At 46.4% G+C, this 15,912-nt stretch overlaps 1 protein-coding gene across 1 annotated transcript; it reads left to right on the forward strand.

Moving 5' to 3' along the window:
• The first annotated feature begins 5,563 nt into the window (after positions 1-5,563).
• Positions 5,564-15,685, forward strand: TTC4 (tetratricopeptide repeat domain 4). Its single transcript, XM_054038258.1, has 10 exons — positions 5,564-5,692; positions 6,473-6,590; positions 6,847-7,008; positions 7,953-8,030; positions 10,196-10,320; positions 11,240-11,326; positions 11,461-11,675; positions 12,870-12,951; positions 14,255-14,337; positions 15,439-15,685. Exons 1-10 carry the CDS (start codon positions 5,612-5,614, stop codon positions 15,539-15,541), a joined length of 1,134 nt encoding a protein of 377 aa, XP_053894233.1. The 5' UTR covers positions 5,564-5,611; the 3' UTR covers positions 15,542-15,685.
• The last annotated feature ends 227 nt before the right edge of the window (positions 15,686-15,912 follow it).

Here is a 15,912-nt window from a genome sequence, read left to right on the forward strand (position 1 = left end):
TTGCCCTTCTACAGCATCTTCCTTCTGAGGCTCTCAAGACACTTGGAACATTTCTCCCCACTGCAGCACATTGAGGTAGATGAGTGTTATCACCCCCATTTTACAGATGGGGAAACTGCAGCAACAAGGCCTTAACTCCGCAAGTCACATAAGAAGTCTGTGGCAGAGACCAGAATAGAAACCTTTTAGTCCTGTGCTTTGGTTTGTGCTCCCTCTCTTTTCCTAAATGTAGGTTTATAGTATGTAAATATCTTTTAGAGACAGGCCAAAATTCTCAAATGTGGGTACCTGGCTTTGAGTACCCACTCCGTCTTTAGGCACCTGAATAAGTACCCCAGTGTTCATAAGTGCTGAGCACCGGAGTTCCCATTGCAGTCAGTAGTTGCACAAAGGGGGTGCGGCCAGCACGCTGACTCCCACACGCTGGCCAGTGGTCTGAGATCATGGCTTGGGTAGCGTATGATTCACCTGCATAATCTCAAAAATCTCATAAAGTCAGCCCAAGGAATGGGCATCATGCCCACTGCAGACACAAGGGATGTTTTTTGCACTTGTTGTTGGTGCGTTGAATAGATTTCATGCCCACCAAGAGATAGTCTATGAACATTTCGAATGAGATTCTTACCTGCCTTGAGCACAAGGAGCAGGCTTCATTCCCCCTCTAGGCATGGCAAATAGACTTCATACATGCTGGAGCATTTACAGCAATTTCATGGTAATGTTCATCCAGAGAACAGACAGACAGCTGTCTGTTTTGCAGCCTGTTATTGGCCTACTCTTTGTCTTTTTAGCTTCTCCATATGCCACAGGCAAAGCGGCTCCCAGAAAAATATTCCTTGCTCCGTCTGCTGAAAGGACTGACTGACCCAGATCCAGTTATCAGAGCGCTGTGCGTCAAAGGACTGATCACCGTGGCAGACTGGCCAGGGAAGGCGAGATGGAATCCATTTCGTTACGCAATCAATATCCATGTAATTACTCCAGAAGTATCAGTAACACTAGTAGAAATCTAGAGTAACTCTCTCCGCTGATGGAAATGAAACAGATTCCATTCCTGTTTGTGCAGAACGAGAACTGCTGGCCTGGATCAAGGGTAGGTGAACAGCATCTAGAATTGCTCCAGATCCCAGCCTTTCAAAGCAGACCCAGAACCATTTATCTGGATCTGAGATCAGTGAGCAGCATTTAATATTGCTCCAGATCTCAGCCTTGCAAAGCAAAAAACCCTCTTAACTGGGTGTACTTGAAAATGCTACTACCGATATCAGTGAAACTTTCAAGGAAGAGGCATATCCTCATTGATAGAGCACTACCAAATTCACGTCCATTTTGGTCCATTTCACAGTCATGGGATTTTAAAAATCATAAATGTCATTATTTCACCTATTCAAATCTGAAATTTCATGGTGGTGTAATTGCAGAGGTCCAGACCCAAAAAGGAGTTGGGTGAGGGGTCTGCAAAATTATTGTAGAGGGGTTGCAGTACTGCTACCCTTACTTCTGCACTGTTGCTGGCAGTGGGGCAGCCTTCAGAGCTGGGCAGCTGGAGAGAAGTGGCTGCTGGCCAGGAGCCCAGCTCTAAAGGCAGAGCCGCTGCCATCAGCAGCAGCGCAGAAGTAAGGATGGCCTGGTATGGTATTGCCACCCTTACTTCTGCGCTGCTGCCTGCAGAGCTGGGCCCTCAGTCAGCAGCCGCACTCTCCAGCCACCCACCTCTGAGTGCAGTGCAGAAGTAAGGCTGGCAATACAGTGACCCCCTAAAATAACCTTGCGACCCCCCTGCAACTCCCTCTTGGGTCACGACCCCCAATTTGAGAAACACTGGTCTCCCCCGTAAAATCTGTATAGTAAAGGGTAAAAGCACACAAAAGACCGGATTTCACAGGGGAGATCAGATTTCATGGTCTGTGATGCGTTTTTCATGGCCGTGAATTTGGTAGGGCCCTGCTCATTGGGTATCTAACACTGCACACTAGAGACAGAGTAGGAAACAAATTTCTGCATTATTGGATAAAATGCAATCTGAGGGCTGTGTATGGATTATAGCACTGGTTTTCAACCTGTGGCCCACAAACTATGTCTAAGATTTCCAAAGGGGTCTGTACCTCCATTCAAAATGTTTTAGGGCTCCACAAATGAAAAAAAGGTTGAAAACCAGTGGATTATATTAAAAAGGGCTAGGATTATACATTGTCATCTTTTACGCCTTTACATTGTCTATTTATGGCTACTTTAGTGCCTGGTCATGTCCTAGAAAAATCAGTTTATTTGAATTGTCATGGCATAAATGTGAGCAGAAATCAGTCATTTCATTAGCAATCAAATAAATGCAAAAGGGAAAAGAGAACCTCATGACTGCTTTGTTTCAAAGGTTTTTTTTTTTAATTGTTTGCCTCCTATATTCACACATGGTGAGCCCAAAAAAGCCTCATACCATCACTATGACCAAGAAGTGAATTGGGGGCAGGGAAAGAATGTGACATAGGCTGTAATTTACAGGGAACAGGGTATGAATTCTGTGGAAAGTCCATTTTAAGCTAACCTTGCCATTTTCTTGGGGGCTTTTTCAGTATTTAGAAAAATTCTCACACTGGTTGTTTTCTTTTTAAACTGAAAAGCAGAATCCTTGGTGAGACAGTGTGGGGTAGTTACTGCAGCAACGTCTTCTGTATAGGAGATAAAGGTCCTGGTGTCAGCCAGGGCCGGCTCTAGCTTTTTTGCTGCCCCAAGCAGCCAAAAAAAGCGCCGCCCCGAGGCCCCCCAGCCGAGCGCCGCGCTGCCCCCCCCCCAGAGCGCCGCCCTCCCGCACCTCCCCCCCGCTGAGCGCCGCGCGCCGGAGCCCGCCCCCCATGCCGAGCGCCGCCAGAACCCCCCACGAGTGCCAAGCCCCGTGCTGCCCCCTCCCCCCCCCGCCGAGCGCCGCACCGCCAGAGCCCGCCCCTGCCGAGCGCCGCCGGAACCCCCCCCCAGAGCGCCCCCCCCGCCGAGCGCTGCGCCACCGGAGCGCGCCCCCCCCCCGCGGAATGCCGCGCCGCGCTCCCCCCACCGCCCCTTACCAGGTGCCGCCCCAAGCATGTGCTTGGGTGCCTGGTGCCTGGAGCCGGCCCTGGCCAAGGAGCATGTCCCTTGCACACCAGCAATCAGTTGTATCAAATAATGGAAGTGAAACAAATGTCATTCTTCCTGCTTTCATTCCCTTCATTCTTGCTCCCTTCATTTCAGCTCTTATCATATATACTGACCTGTTCAATGCCCTCAATCTCTGGAAATTAGCTGCCAAGCACTAACAACTGGCTCAAAAAGAGAGCCAGGGCTTACGCCCCACTGAGCCCCATGCAGACACAGCCAGACTCTGACGATTATTTTTCTCAACTTGGGCTGCCTGCTCTGTTTTCCAACCAAAGGGAAAATCAAAGGGACTCTGGAGGGGTCATTAACATGCCAAAGAAAGTGAACTGAACATGGGCAATAAAGAGCACTGAGAGTTTATTGCGAACAAAGCCTGCCAGGCAATCTTGACTTCTTTTTTGGAGCAGAATTAGTGTTGGTGGGTGTTGGCCACATGTAATAGCCGGATGTTAGACAGTGCCAGGTCCCTTCCTCGGAGAGCGTGTCTGTAGTTTCTTTACTCACTGAGCTCTCTGCTGCCCAGTTATCAGTTGAGAGCTTTCCTGACCACACAGTTGGAGTGTTTCTTCCACTCTTCCCCCAAGGGTAGAGCTGTTCCTGTGTGGGAGCAGGCTTCACTCTTCCAGGGCAGTATCCGGACCTGACTCTAGGCACTTGTTTCTCCCTCTGGGTTTTCCTCATTGGTTGCTGTGTTTGGGGGACAGGGGCTATTCCCTCTTTGCTCCTGTCCCTGGGGCTGCGGGGGGCTGAGAGGGAGCTGGCCCTGTTTGTGGGGATGCGGGGAGAAGAGGGGCTGTGTCTCAGCCCTGTCCCTAGGGGGAAGGTGGGGAGGTGTCTCTGTCCCCCAGATCCTAGGTTTGTGTGAGGGGAGAGAGGGGAAGCAGCCACTCAGCCCTGTCCCCAGGCAGCTGGGGAGCTGTCCCTGACTCCCCGGTGGGGGGAGTGGTCCCCAGGTTGGTATGACATGGCAGGAGCTCTCCCTAACCTGTGTGGAAACTGTCCCTGGGTTTGTACACGGTGTGGGGAGCTGTCCCTGGCCCCCAGGCCGTGGGGAGGGGGCTGTCCCGGGGTTTGTATGGGGCAGCAGGAGGAGCTGTCCCTGGCCCCCAGGCCGTGGGGAAGGGGCTGTCCCGGGGTTTGTATGGGGCAGGAGGGGGAGGAGCTGTCCCTGATCCCCAGGCTGTGGGGAAGGGGCTGTCCCGGGGTTTGTATGGGGCAGGAGGGGGAGGAGCTGTCCCTGATCCCCAGGCTGTGGGGAAGGGGCTGTCCCGGGGTTTGTATGGGGCAGGAGCGGGAGGAGCTGTCCCTGATCCCCAGGCCGTGGGGAAGGGGCTGTCCCGGGGTTTGTATGGGGCAGGAGCGGGAGGAGCTGTCCCTGATCCCCAGGCCGTGGGGAAGGGGCTGTCCCGGGGTTTGTATGGGGCAGGAGGGGGAGGAGCTGTCCCTGATCCCCAGGCTGTGGGGAAGGGGCTGTCCCGGGGTTTGTATGGGGCAGCAGGGGGAGGAGATGTCCCTGATCCCCAGGCCGTGGGGAAGGGGCTGTCCCGGGGTTTGTATGGGGCAGGAGGGGGAGGAGCTGTCCCTGACCCCCAGGCCGTGGGGACGGGGCTGTCCCGGGGTTTGTATGGGGCAGGAGGGGGAGGAGCTGTCCCTGATCCCCAGGCTGTGGGGACGGGGCTGTCCCGGGGTTTGTATGGGGCAGGAGCGGGAGGAGCTGTCCCTGATCCCCAGGCCGTGGGGAAGGGGCTGTCCCGGGGTTTGTATGGGGCAGCAGGGGGAGGAGATGTCCCTGATCCCCAGGCCGTGGGGAAGGGGCTGTCCCGGGGTTTGTATGGGGCAGGAGGGGGAGGAGCTGTCCCTGACCCCCAGGCCGTGGGGACGGGGCTGTCCCGGGGTTTGTATGGGGCAGGAGGGGGAGGAGCTGTCCCTGACCCCCAGGCCGTGGGGACGGGGCTGTCCCGGGGTTTGTATGGGGCAGGAGGGGGAGGAGCTGTCCCTGATCCCCAGGCCGTGGGGACGGGGCTGTCCCGGGGTTTGTATGGGGCAGGAGGGGGAGGAGCTGTCCCTGATCCCCAGGCCGTGGGGACGGGGCTGTCCCGGGGTTTGTATGGGGCAGGAGGGGGAGGAGCTGTCCCTGATCCCCAGGCCGTGGGGACGGGGCTGTCCCGGGGTTTGTATGGGGCAGGAGGGGGAGGAGCTGTCCCTGATCCCCAGGCTGTGGGGAAGGGGCTGTCCCGGGGTTTGTATGGGGCAGGAGGGGGAGGAGCTGTCCCTGATCCCCAGGCCGTGGGGACGGGGCTGTCCCGTGCCCGGGGGTAGTTGGCCAAGGCCCTAGTGGAAGCGCCGCCCCGGGGCTGGGGCTGGGGCGGGCGGCGCCGCGCGGGGCGGAACGGAGGGCGCCGGGCCGGGCCACGGGGGAAGCGGCGGCGGCTGCACTGCAGGAAGGAGGGAGCGAGCGGCGGGGCGGGCGGAGCCGGAGCCGATGGAGGCGGCCGCGGGACAGGCGGAGGAGGCCCAGACCCAGCGCTACGCCGGGGGCTTCCACCCGGAGAGCTGGGAGCAGGTGCGGGCCGGGGGTGTTGGGGGGTCTCGTCCCTGGAGCTCTGGGGCGGGCGGGAGAGGGAGGCGGCCCTAGAGATGGGGGTTGGTGTTGGGGACAGCAGGGGGGTCTGATTGCTAGCGATGGGGGGAGGGGCTATCCCTGCAGCTGGGAGGGGTGTCTGGGGGCAGGGGGTCCCGTCGGTAGAGCTGGGGGCAGAGGGATCTGGTGGTGGGGAAGGAGCTGCCCCTAGTGAGGGAGGTGTGCAGAGTGCTGTATTGGTCGGGTGTCCTGCCTGGGCCAGGGAGGGGTCTCCTGTCTTCTGGAGAGGGATTGTGATGGTCTGACAGAGGTGGGAGGTGTGTGTGTGTGTGTGTGTGTCTCTCTCTCTGAATGCGGTTGTCAGATCGTTTTGGGCGGTGGAGAATAGTGTGGATCTCCCCTAATGAAGAGGCAGAAATGGCACCAAAGTTTGTGAGCCTAATGCTGGGACAAGCTGAACAAGAAATGTTGGGAGAAAAAAATCTTGTGTGGGATATGAAATGTCCCATTGAAATGCTGACAGAGAAACTCATCATCTTTCCTTCAGATGAAGGGCTCTTGCTCCCAGAGAGATGTGGGTGAGCTCTGAATGGCTTCTTCCATTCCTTCAATGTATTACTGGGCCACCTGTGCCCTGACTGGGTTGATGTGCTTGAAGAGAATATTTTGCAAGGCCATATTGATAAGGACTTAACGATTTCCAAAATGTGGACTTAATTCCAATTCTATGATTGTGTTTTCCACCCTGGCTGTTATTAATAGGAATTTGACAAGATCCCCATGTTTATGAAGAAATCCCCTGCTGAAATTGATCCTGAACAGAATCCTGATTTGGCATGCCTTCAGTCAATCATTTTTGATGAGGATCGATCTCCTGAAGGTATTTCATAATTTCATGGACATTTAAATCTTTGCTTTCACACCATTCTGGTATTGTGCTACTGCTCTTTGGAATTATCCTTGGGATTTGAGGATTTAATTGTAGGTGGGTGTGGTGGGTTCTAGATATCTGCTTTTCTGTGAATGGGCATTGGGTATCTAAGGGGTGTTTGAATTTTTAGGTATGCTAAGGTTATAGGCAGGGGTGATCTACTGATTGCATTGTACAATGAAAGGTGTTTCGTTTGTCTTTGCAGAGCAAGCAAACACCTATAAGAATGAGGGGAATGAATACTTCAAGGAAAAGAACTACAAGAAAGCTGTAATCTCATATACTGAAGGGTTAAAAAAGAAATGCAGTGACCAGGATTTGAATGCTGTGCTTTATACTAACCGAGCTGCAGCACAGTTTTATCTGGGTAATGTCCTATGTTGCATTTTATGTCTGATGTAGATTCTGTGTAACCAAAAATGACTAAATTGCTTTGCCTATTTATGTCATGTGTTTTCACTGTTACAAACTTTCAAAAGATTTTCAGTCAATCATGAACTGTCCCTGTGGCTCTGAGAGACGCAAGATGAGCAAGGTAATATATTTTAATGGACCAGCTTCTCTTGGTGAGAGAGAAGCTTTCGAGCTACACAGAGCTCTTCCTCAAGTCTGGGAATGGTACTCAGAGAGTCACAGCTAAATACAAGGTCGAGCAGATTGCTCAACATAAGGGGCCATCCCTGTGGCTCTAACTCTTTTTGCAGGGGTCAAATCTTGGAGCTTCTGTTTTGCACATTGCTAAATTTAAAACTTGTGGCCAAAGCAAAGTGCTTTGGGGAGGAGTGTGAAGCGAACAGGTTGATGCTGGGCTTTTCTGGGCTAATTCCTAGAGGTGGTTTGATGATGGTCCGGGCTTGGCAGTAACACTGGGAACCTGGGTCAGGGGTTGGGTGCCGGGAGGAAAGGACAGTGATAAAACTCTGGTTCTATAGTGAAGAGATAAGGAGACAGATACATGTGCATCAGATTTTGGGTAGGCCTGTGTATTTTCATAGGTCCCACTGAGATCCTTGCAACAAAACAAGGAAGTTATAAATATTGAGGACAATCTGTTGTATGTTAAATGTAGCAGTTTGTGCATTGTCTGTCCTAGCTCCTGTTATCCATCCTTCACTCTTCTGGGTACCAGATTTACCCCAATCATTTATTTCTATTGTCATTAATGTGCAACCTCCATCTGTACCTGTCTTGTGGTCATAGAATATGCATTGTCCTGTGGCTCAGCCTAATGATTTCTCTTGCCCTCAAGTCTACTTGGATTTTAGAAGTTGTTCATGTGAAATGTTCTGACCCAGGTTTTGCTTTGTATAGGCAACTACCGTTCTGCTCTCAGTGATGTGATCGCTGCAAGAAAGCTAAATCCCAACCATCTCAAAGCAATAATAAGAGGTAAGATTTTAAAAACAAATGGATAGTATGCCAGTATTTTGAAGTTCAAAGGTAATTTCGAAATGCTAAACCCAGATTAACTAAGGGAGGTCACTTTATTTTGCAAAACTATATTGTGTTCAAGGAGTATTTTACTCTGTGTAAAATAACACAATGATCATTGGTGTTTAAGTTAACTAATCAAAAGACCAGGCTTCAAAATGCTATGTAAGGATAATTTGTTACATACTGTTCTTATCGGTAGACTCCCATTTTTTTATTATGTTTGACTAAATGTACTTTTTATAAGTTAGCTAGTTTGTTTCCATTTTATAATATAGTTTTGTTTATCTACCTTGAATGTCTGATAAGCAGAAGTGCATTACCGACTATCACTGTATTCTCCCTGTCATACTATCCCACTCATAAATTTGTCCTGCTGTCTTTCAATTAGTTTTAAGTTGTTTGCCCCCACAACTCCTATAGGTAGGCTGTTCCAGAACCTCATTCCTGGTGGTGAGACACCTTCTTCTGATTTCCAGCCTGAATTTGTTCATGGCCAGTTTATATGCATTTGTTCTTGTGTCAACATTGTCCTTTAGCTTAAATAGCTCTTTGCCCCCCAATGTATTTATAGAGGGGAATCATATACCTTCTCAGCCTTCTGTTTGCTAGGTTGAATCTCTTCCAGTCTCCGCTCAGAAGATAGGCCCTCCCTTCCCCAGATCATCCTAGAAGCTCTTCTCTGCACCTGTTCCATTTTAAATTAATCTTTCTTTGAACATGGGTGACCAGAAGTGTACACAGTGTTCCAGATGAGGTCTTACCAGTGCCTTGTACAACGGCATTGAATATTTCTCTATCTCAACTGGAAGTGCCTCTCCTGATACATCCTGGGATTGCATTTTTCACAGCGCATCACATTGATGACTCCTAGTCATCTTTGATCAATCAACACGCCCAGGTCTCTCTCCTCATCTGTTGCTTCCAACTGATGAACCCCTTAGCAGGAATTATTCTTATTAGACCCGAAGTGAATGACCTTGTACTTTGTACTATTGAATTTCATCCCATTTCTGTTACTTCAGTCTTCAGGATCTCTTCCTAGAAGAGACAGGTCTTAAATCTTTAATAAAGTAAAGCTCCAAAAGATATGCTGCAATTTAAATTTAAAGTTGTTGCAAAGACACAGAACTCCATTGATTTCAGTGCAGTTACACTGTGGAGAATTTGGCCAATGTTCAGAAACGTCTGTTTCACTTATCTCCTTGCTACCCCTGCTGAAATCCTATCATTGAGCCTGATCCTGTGAAAGAAAGAAAGCTATCAGGCCTGGTGTTTGCTACTTTAAATAGCCCCAATGAAGTCATTAAACCTCATAATTGTGCTTGTTTATATTGAGGGGAATATAGACTACTCTTCGTATAAATCAGGGTTGGGCAAACTACGGCTCGCGGGCCGCATCCAGCCCGTCAGACCTTTTAATCCGGCCCTCGAGCTCCATTGCTCCGCTCCAGCGCTTGCCCCGCTCTGGCGCTTCAGCCGGGGAGCGAGGTCGGAGGCTCCCGCATGTTCTGGACCTGCGTGATTGGCGTGAGGGCACGCATGTTACTCCGGCTGCACAACCTAAACACGCCTCATGTGCCATCAGAGCCTGGAATGTGCAAGCCCACATGCCTGCTACTTGTTGGCTTAGGTGACTCTGATGTTTTAGTAGTGTTAATTTTCCATTGTTGAGGATAAAAGAAAGAGTAGTTAGCCAGGGAGTGCGCAGTGGCGGTTTTCAAAATTGTGGGCTGTTGGGATCTACGTGGGAGGAGATTTCTGAGAGCAGGGGGCTGGTGAATCTCAATGAGTCTCGATGACTGAAAGCTTACGCCCAACAAATCCAGGCTAGAGAGAGAGGACGTGGAAAGGGGGTAAGTTCGGTTTCATTGTTGTAATACGTTGGTATGATGGTATATTTATAATAGTACGTAAGGTTTTATGTTTATTTCCACTAAACTGTATCTTTATTTAATAAAGTTTATTTGAATATCTCTGAATTGTTAATTTCGTGAGCATTCATGGCCCGCCATACAATTTCCGTACCCAGATGTGGTCCCCATGCCAAAAAGTTTGCCCACCCCTAGTATAAATAGATTTATACACTGGTCCTGTGTCAGAATTTTAAAAATTTCTTTCAGGAGCTTTGTGTCATTTGGAGTTAAAGAATTTCCCTGAAGCAATGGCATGGTGTGAGGAGGGTCTGAGGATAGATTCGAAGGAGAAGAAACTTGTGGAAACAAGAGCCAAAGCTGACAAATTAAAGGTAAAAACCAAAACAAAACCTGCCCATGGCAATATAGGATTTACCATGCCAGATCAGACCGTTAGTCCGTTACCCCACCTCATGTTTGGGAAGCACTTTGGGATCCTCAGGTGGAAGGCACGTATAAATGCTAATTATCTTTTTTTTTTTTCCAGAGGGTGCTACAGTTTTTGTCCAGCAGGATCTAAAGATCATGGAAGATTGATTGGATGACCTAATGGGTCTCTTCCAATCTTTAACATTTGAGTATTGGTCTTGTCCAAATTCAGTGCATCCAATTTTACAGCTAGTGGAGCCAGCATCACTGTAACTAACAAGGGACATGGTGCCATATTGGAGACCAAACTGCTTATTATGGCTTTGGTTTTGTAGGGAAAGAAAAAGACTTCTTAAATCATGATTGACAGAAATTAGCCAGGTATTCCCTACTATTTTCACAGAATGAGAATGCCTCCTCCCATACCTGAAAGGTATAGTCTGCTGGTTAGAGCAAGGGACTTAGGTCCCCAGAGTCCAGGGTTCATTTCTGTCTCTCAATGATCGTTGTGTGATCTTGGGCATGGAATTAGCATAATTTTACCTTCTTTAACCTTCTGTTAAATGGGGATAACAATATTTGTCTGCCTCACAGGGGATGTCAGAGGTTTAATTAATGGTTGTAGAGAGCTTTTGAGCTTGGAAGAAAGTGCTATAAACGGACGAAGTGGGAGTAAAAAACTAAAAAAAAAAATCACTTGGCATTTCCATGAAGTGGAATTGAATGGTGATTCCTAGCCATGTCACTGTAAAGAGATGCAGTGAGAGGGACCATAATTTTTCTGGTGACCCAAATTAGTTTTGTAGCTTTTCAGTAAAATAGAGTAATGAGGGATGTTGACTTATTTCACATGATTGTGATGCAAACTTGTCTTACGTGCAGCGAGCTGAACAGCGGGATATAAGGAAAGCAAAACTGAAGGAGAAGAAGGAACAGTCTCAAAAGGAGATCTTACTCACTGCTATAAAGGTATGGGCCTAAGATGTGTTTAGGATTCTCTTTTAAAAGTTGTCTTTTTGAAAAGTTGTTCTTCATATGTAGATATTCAAGTGACTAAACTTTGATTTTTAGGTCATGTTCTCAAATTGATTCTTTCAATGTAGGAAAGGAATATCAAGCTGTTTCTAGAGGCCTCTAAGGAGGAAGATGAAATACCAGATGGTCTGGCTGAGATGTCCTTAAATGGACTGAGTTCTGACAGTGCCACGGGCACAAAGGTCTACTTAGATGATAATGGCAATCTAAACTGGCCTGTGCTCTTCCTGTATCCTGAATATGGGCAAACAGATTTCATCTCAGCTTTTCACGAGGACTCCAGGTGATTTCTACTTCATGTGAAATAATAATTATATCAGATACTCTGTTTCATTGCAGAAATAACACCAGACTTCCAAAGTAGTTCAGGGCCAAAATCTAGATTTTTCTGAATTCATAGTGGGGAGGAGTGTGGAATATCTAATGATAGTCATGTAAAGGTGACAGGTTATCTCAAGCATGTATCACCACATATGTTACAAGAAAACTATTTAGGAATTAATCAGGACAGTGTTTTGAAGCCACCAGGTGCCTTAGGTACCAGGAGTCCAGTTGTGCAGGTCTCAAAGGAAGAGAGAAGTTAAAGCTGATAAATATAAAACACCTCCAAAAATGACCTAAAATAGCTCTTAGAGACCTGATATTGTCCTGTTAACTCAAGGCTAGAAGTGAGTGCTGCATCACATTGGAAAGGGGGAAACTCCCCTTCTCTTGGTATGCGCTTTAGTTTATAGCCCTGCAGGGTTACAAGTTAATGAACTTGAAATTCGTAACATAATTCATAACATAAATGGTGGCATATGTATTAACCAAACGTAATATAAATAGATTATTTTTTGTTTTAAATCGCAGTGCAGATGGTTAGACAAGGGGTTTTAATGTTGTCCTAATGTTGGAAAGCAAGAGCATTGTGCTGTGTTCAAGATCCAAGAAGTGAATATGACAAACCAGAGCAGTTTCGCTATGTGAGATCACTGAAGTGCAAAAAGTAAACAGGCGGCATAAACAGTGACATGTAAATTAGATTTTGAAAGTTTTTCGTTCTAATCTAAGGCATTGTTAGAAACACAGAGAGGGAAAATCGATTTTAAATAAATATACAACATTTATCTTGGCAGTATCCCTGAAAAGGCTGAAATCAAAGATTAATGGTCACCTTGGTAACATTAATGGTAACAGTTTTTGCTTCACTGTGAAGGTTGTTAATGAAAGTATGTGTTTAAAGCAAAGTATAAACTTCAGTATGTGAAGAGTATGTTTCTGAAACTTACATTGGCCTGAACATAATCAGATAATTACGGTAGTCTTTAAACTATTGTTTAACCTGCTTACTTCTGTAATCTTTGCCATCATTCATATTTAAATGTATGAATTAGAGAAGTTGAACTAGTAGATTTATTAGCATGGCTTATAGTAGCTACTGAATGCTGTATAATGCTGTGAATAGGATCATAACAAGATCCACTTTGGCTTTTAGATTTATTGATCATATACTGGTGATGTTTGCTGAGTTACCTCCTTGGGATTCGGAAAGAAAATATCATCCCAGCAATCTAGAGGTAGGAAATTTGACCTTTCTTCTATTTTATATTTCAGATGTACGTTGTTTTTTTAATTAGTTTCTCATAAGCAGCTTACTAAGTATATAAAATATATATATATAACGTTTTTGTTTACATTTGTGAGGGTGCGGGCCACACATTCATTCATACATTTCCAGGCTAAATTTATTGTAGCTGTTAGAATACACAACACTGTTTAAATTAAGAATGTGAAAATTCTTCTCTCTCTCGATTTATATTTTTATTATGAGATATTTTATTGCCTGGATTCCCATGTATGTAATAAGCAAGAATTAGACCAGGAGGTTGTTAACCTAATAACTTTTTAATCCATAATTTAGTGAAAAGTGTTCAAAATAATGTGTACACTAATACCTGGTAGAAGAGCAGAGGAGTAATTGTTAGAATTAAGTAGCCTAACTCTGAGTTGGATGCTATTATGTATGGAGACTTGATGAGATTAACCATTTAGAATTTAATTAGGTTGTGACTTCACCCGGTAGTTTTCAGTATATTCCAACATGAATTACTCGCATACAAGTATGTGGGATAGTTATTTCCCACTACAGTTTCATATCCCCAGGCAGCATTGATGGCCCTTGGTGCACTGAGCAGTCCTTTCTGAAAGCATGATAATTCCTCAGGCACTACTTTATCAGGATGGACATTTTGTTGATAACTGCCAACAAGCATATGCAATCTAAGGGGCTTAAATATGTTGGGCTAAGTTTTGTTTTAGACATAGCTGCTGTAATTATGATTCTTAAACAAAATAGGCTAAATTTATTCCTTGGGTAAGTGTAATGAAGTGACACCGTGGATGAATTTAGCCTGTTTTTAAAAAGCGGTCCCAAAGCTTTGATTCCCATAACCCCCATCACTTCATTGACAGGCAGAGCACTTCACCTTCTTAATGCAACTGTTGTTTGGCTGGAGACAGTCTTAGGCAAGAGCAGTCATAACAGATCAAATATATATTGGTTTATATAGGGAAAGCCATGTAGATAGTAAATAAATACAAGCCTGCAATCTATACAAAACACGCTGTGGAAAGGTTTCTACAGCTCTGGATTTTTTCCCCCCACCCCCTACTAGTCCCTTTTAGGTAGATAAAGCTCTAAGAGCCCTTAGTGGTATATCCGTTTTAGAGACTAGAGGACACACATGCAGATGCTCTGTTGTATGGCCATGTGTGTGATCATGACAAATCTTTCAGCAGGCTTTTAGCTAGTGTCCCTGGTAGACCTGTAGGCAAGCCAGAGGTATCTTAAATATTCATCTTATACCAAATTTTATCCAGCTTTATTTTGAAGATGAAGCAAGAGAAGAAATGTACCAGCTGAACACAGAAAACACACTGCTACAAGTGCTGCAGCACCAAAGGTGAGCGAGTGGCCTGGAACAGCATTTTGTTCGTTCATCTGTAATGTGAGGAGAAGTAGTCACACTCTCCATGCAAAATTCAGGTGCCTCCTCTACAGGGTTAAATGACTTTTTAAAAAACAAATCACACTTCCCAGTCAGACTTTTGGTGTCCATAAGCAAAGGGGGGAATAAACCACACGAGAGGGAGAGCGCGCTAGTCTGCATCCGTAATGTGTGTGTGTGTGTTTGGAAGAGCAGAAACAGCAGAAAGCTACCTCTGTGCCATTTTACTTAACACCTCAGTGGGTTACATGAAAATTGCACGGTCATTGCTCTGCTGTTTTCACACACACACACCTACCTACCTACCTACCTATTAATACAGTTTCCTAACACTGAAAAAATCAAGTGCATGGAACTCAGTGGACTGAATGTATTGAAGGGATCAATTGCCTGGTACTGTTTAGAAATGGTTGTATCTACATGAGCAGCCCACAGCTGACAACCCAGTGTGCCTGTGAGATCCAGAATAACCCCATGCTGATAAAGAAACTGACTTCAGCTCCTAAGAAGCTGACAGGTTGACCTAACCTGCAGTGTAAAATAACAAAAAATAGCATGTGCCTTTAGATTTAAAAAAGAATCTATCCTCTATTCCTTCCCTCCCCACATACACTGTGCTGAGTCAGAGTACCACTTCTTTTCCAGCTAGAGATCTCGCTGCAAAGTCACCAGTAAAAACTCAGCCCTGGAATCTTGTTGCTCAGGACTGTATCTTTACTATCATTCCAGAAAACTCAGCAGCACGCATAATCCTTGCCACTAACCTGGCCTATTGCAGCCTTAAATTGGCAGGATAAATGTGACATTCAGGGTGACAATGCTATCTTAATTTTAATTAGAAAAGTTGTGGGGAGAGGAATTGATTCATAAACCACTCTCCTCATACGTGCACAGACATCAATAGAACAGGCACTGCTAATTCAGCCAAAAAGTTCTTGTCATCAGCCCCCATGAAGCCAGGTTTTTTTAATTGTTGAAGTGGGGCCAAAGCTTTCACTCTGTGTAATATTGGGGTAGAAATGAGGATGATGAATGACTTTTTTGTGTTCATTGCAGGTACTTTGTAAAGGCCGGGACTCCTACGTTTTTGGTGTTAGTAAAGCATTCTCCTTTCTCTAAGAATTACTTTTTTGGCAAGAAGGTGCATCGACTAAAATGAGCAAGTGCAAGCACAAAAAGGGACGAGAGAAACCCTTGCGGTGGGCTGTATTGTTCATATCCACAGATAGGAACAATCAGTCTTCCGCCTGTATAGTTGAATAATTTTTTCTACTTCAATCAAATAAACATAACCACTATTGGACTTTTGTCTTACAATTCTTGCACATGCAGAACTCCCCTTGGAACAAAATCACTGAGTTCTGAGTGGATACGGACTGAAGCTTGATCTCCCCCCCTCCCCCCCCCCCCCCCAATATATAAATGATGGTAGTGTTCTTTAATATATTGAAATGGACTGCTGTTCCCTTAAGCCTTGCACAGTGTATGAATGGCAGCTGTGCATATGTGCCAAACCTTAATTATAGATGA

Source organism: Malaclemys terrapin, chromosome 8 (genome assembly GCF_027887155.1).
Source record: "Malaclemys terrapin pileata isolate rMalTer1 chromosome 8, rMalTer1.hap1, whole genome shotgun sequence".
Lineage (NCBI taxonomy): Eukaryota > Metazoa > Chordata > Testudines > Emydidae > Malaclemys > Malaclemys terrapin.